The following is a 3,516-nucleotide window of genomic DNA, read 5'->3' as shown; positions in this document are numbered from 1 at the left end:
GAAGATGTACAAAAGGTCAAGCGCATTTTTCGTTACATCAAAGGAACAATAGATTTTGGAATTGTATATAAGAAAGATTACAAGTCTGGAACCTTAGAATGTTATAGTGACGCAGATCACGGTGGAGATCCAAATACAGGACGCTCTACATCTGGAATTCTGTGTATGTATGCTGGAGGAGTAATTGCTTGGGCAAGTCGGAAGCAAACATCAGTAGCAATTTCGAGTACTGAAGCGGAGCTCGTAGCAGCTAGTGAAGCAGCTCGTGAAATTGTATGGCTTAAGAGACTGTTTAATGAAGTTACCAAATTAAAAGAAATTCCCAAGCTGCAAATTGATAATGATGCAGCTATAAAAATTTCTCAAAATCCAGAGCTTCATCGACGTACGAAACATATTGCTTTAAGACATTTTTATGTCAGAGAATTAGTTTCAGAAAATGATCTTGAAGTCAAATATGTTCCCACAGAATATCAATGTGCAGATATTCTAACTAAGCCTATCCATAAGCCTAGACTTATGTTTATTTGTAAGTTAATCGGCTTGGTGACATAAATTTCTCAAAACGGGAGGATGTTAAAGAAGGTTTTGTATTAATTTATGTGTCACACTGGCTGTCTATTTTATTCTAATTTTTTTTTTTTAAAATTTGAAATGTCACTCTAACATGTCCTATAATAAAAATATGTTTTCTCAAAGTATATTATTTATTTAATTGAATTTTATCGATCCTAAAACGGACTCTAATAATGAGCAACAATGCATTGTGGCCAATAGTGAGCGAGCATTAACCAATCAGAGATGATTGCGATCGTGACATTGTAGCTGTCAAACAACCGCGGTAGGGCCACAGTATATAATCACCACATAATCACCTTTTATTGTGCTTTTATTGGCTTTTATTTCTGGTCGGTGATAATCACTACCACATCACTACGTTTTATGTATGAAAAAACAAAAATAGATTTCTATTTTCTATTCTATCGATGAATTGCATATTCCCTAAATTTAACAAGAACAACGCAATTAGTTTTCTTTCTTATAAAATCCATATCCACAACTATACTCTGCATGCAGCATATGCGATAAGAACCTGTCCTAAAAAAAAATTAGAGAAAAGGTAACTTACTTCCACCTTACTTCATGTGCTTCATACTTACAAGAATTACTGTACTAGTACTAACCATCGATGTTACTAACAACTTATGATAAACTAGCTTATGCTCGCGACTTCGTCCGCGTGGACTACAAAATTTCAAATCCCTATTTCACCCCCTTAGGAGTTGAATTATCAAAAATCCTTTCTTAGCGGATGCTTGCGTCATAACATCTGCATGCCAAATTTCAGCCCGATCCGTCCAGTAGTTTAAGCTGTGCGTTGATAGATCAGTCAGTCAGTCAGTCACCTTTTCCTTTTATATATAGGTATAGATTATGGTCTTTATTTTGTTTCATTCTTTATATTGTTACAGGAAGTTTCGTGCCATAAAATGACTATTTCAGACAATGACGAAGTATGGTGTCATATTAATGGTTTACCTGATGAATTATTGTTGTATATTTTTAAATGTTTACCTTTGGAAACATTACTTTCATGTGAAAATGTGTGTAAACGTTGGAATAAGCTAGCTCAAGATCCCACAGTATGGAAACATATTGTATTAATATATTCTGGTAAACCTGGGCAAAGTGAAATAAGTGAGAAAAATCTAGATATTATTACTTCACATTCTGAATGCATCTATTGTTTAAAAATACAGTATGTTTATAACTATTCTGTCATAAAATCTGTGATAGAACAGTGTAAAAATTTAATTAGTCTGGAATTAGTCATGTGCAGAGTTGGTAAAGAGTTTGAAGATGATATTTTAATATGGCCAAAGCTAAGAAAAATAAGTTTAAAAAACTCTATTTTACTTTTGAATAATCTAGATTTATTAATACAATTTGACAAGTTTAAAGAGTTAAATTACATAGCCCTATCTGATTTCGGTTTGAACTCTAACAATTGTTATACCTTATTGCAATGTAGTCGCTTAAGCCATATTTTTATTGAAAAGATTAGAGATTTGGACATAGATTTTATAAAGATATTAATTTTGTCAAGGCAGAGCATACTGGAGACATTGCATATATATGGTGGAAATTCTGTTGATGACAGCATCTTGCAATTGCTATCTCAGTGCCCAAAGTTAATGGACTTAGCTATTATAAGATGTGAAAGTTTATCAGATGGAGGTTTACTTTCCTTAACATCTTTAAAAAGAATAGAGCATTTGCAGATCTGGAACAACAACAATTTTTCTGAATTAGCTCTTTTGAAAACTTTGTCCAGTTCAGCACTACTTACTCTAGAAAGTTTAAGTTTATCTAGAATAGAAAATGTCACACCAGCTATTGTCGATCTTATATCTGAACACTATAAAAATCTTAAATTTCTCGCGTTATATCAGTGTCCTAATATTATTAATACAGATTATGAAAGACAGCTGAAGTCTAAATTCAGAAATATTGATGTTGTCCTTTTTTGAAAATACTATAAGTGTAATAAAAGACCTTAAGAAATCCACAAACTAAGTATATTCACAGTATAAATAATGGCATTTTCATAAATCAGAAAAGAAGTAAAATAAAAACTAAAGTTCAATGCTTTAACAATCTTGATTGTGAAAAATCTGTACAAATATTTAATATAAAACTATGTTGTACTAAAATTAATTTTTTTTTGTAACTTTAATCATATTATTAGCATATTGAGTGCTAGTCCATACTGCATTGTCATTTTTTCACTGCCACCATACAGTTGGCAGTGCTCGTATCATGAAAGTATAGTCATATAAATTGTGAGCAACACAGGTGGTATCTTTGTAGATGTATGAGATAACAGATTTTGGATTTTATTAAAGATACATTTAAATGTCAATATATTTAGGTACTAATATTAAATTATCATAGGTGATAAAGTTAACATTCAATTTTTAAAATTAATATAATTATTATTAAAAACATTACCACCGGGTCCCTCCAGTGATGCTCATGACACTCAACATGCTAAAGACAAAGATACTGGTGATTAAAATTTTAGTCACCCTTAATTCAATAACAAAGTATGTTACTCATTACACAGCTAGTTTACATCTATTTTTCACGGCTTGTTTAATAAAGGATAGAACTATGTGTATAACCTTATAGATTTGCTATATCAACCTACATTATTAGTTTTCTTCCTGTTTATAAACTCTAGTAAGTAGGTGTCTACATTAAACTGTTTAATGAAATGTATTTAATTTAATTTTCTCAGCTAAATTGCTATTTCTAGACATACCTACAGATATCTACTCAGGACAAAAATATCAAGATATCTATAAATTAATGTGTTGCTTTATTAAGCCACTTATTATTAAACTTTAATAATGAGTGGCTTTAGTAACTGTGATGTATAACACACAAAATTGAATTCCTCACGCGCCATTTTTACTTTTGTGTTAAATTTCATGTCAAAAGTACGATTCTAGA

At 31.1% G+C, this 3,516-nt stretch overlaps 1 protein-coding gene across 1 annotated transcript; it reads left to right on the top strand.

Moving 5' to 3' along the window:
• Positions 1-863: 863 nt before the first annotated feature.
• LOC117986017 (F-box/LRR-repeat protein 7-like) lies at positions 864-2,544 on the top strand. The gene is made up of 2 exons (XM_034972821.2): positions 864-1,120; positions 1,473-2,544. The coding sequence occupies exon 2, from the start codon at positions 1,491-1,493 to the stop codon at positions 2,529-2,531; it is 1,041 nt and encodes a 346-aa protein (XP_034828712.1). The 5' UTR covers positions 864-1,120; positions 1,473-1,490; the 3' UTR covers positions 2,532-2,544.
• The last annotated feature ends 972 nt before the right edge of the window (positions 2,545-3,516 follow it).

The sequence above is a fragment of the Maniola hyperantus genome, chromosome 10 (assembly GCF_902806685.2).
Source record: "Maniola hyperantus chromosome 10, iAphHyp1.2, whole genome shotgun sequence".
Lineage (NCBI taxonomy): Eukaryota > Metazoa > Arthropoda > Insecta > Lepidoptera > Nymphalidae > Maniola > Maniola hyperantus.
Note: the sequence above shows the minus strand (reverse complement) of the source record. Positions and strands in the feature narration are given on the sequence as shown.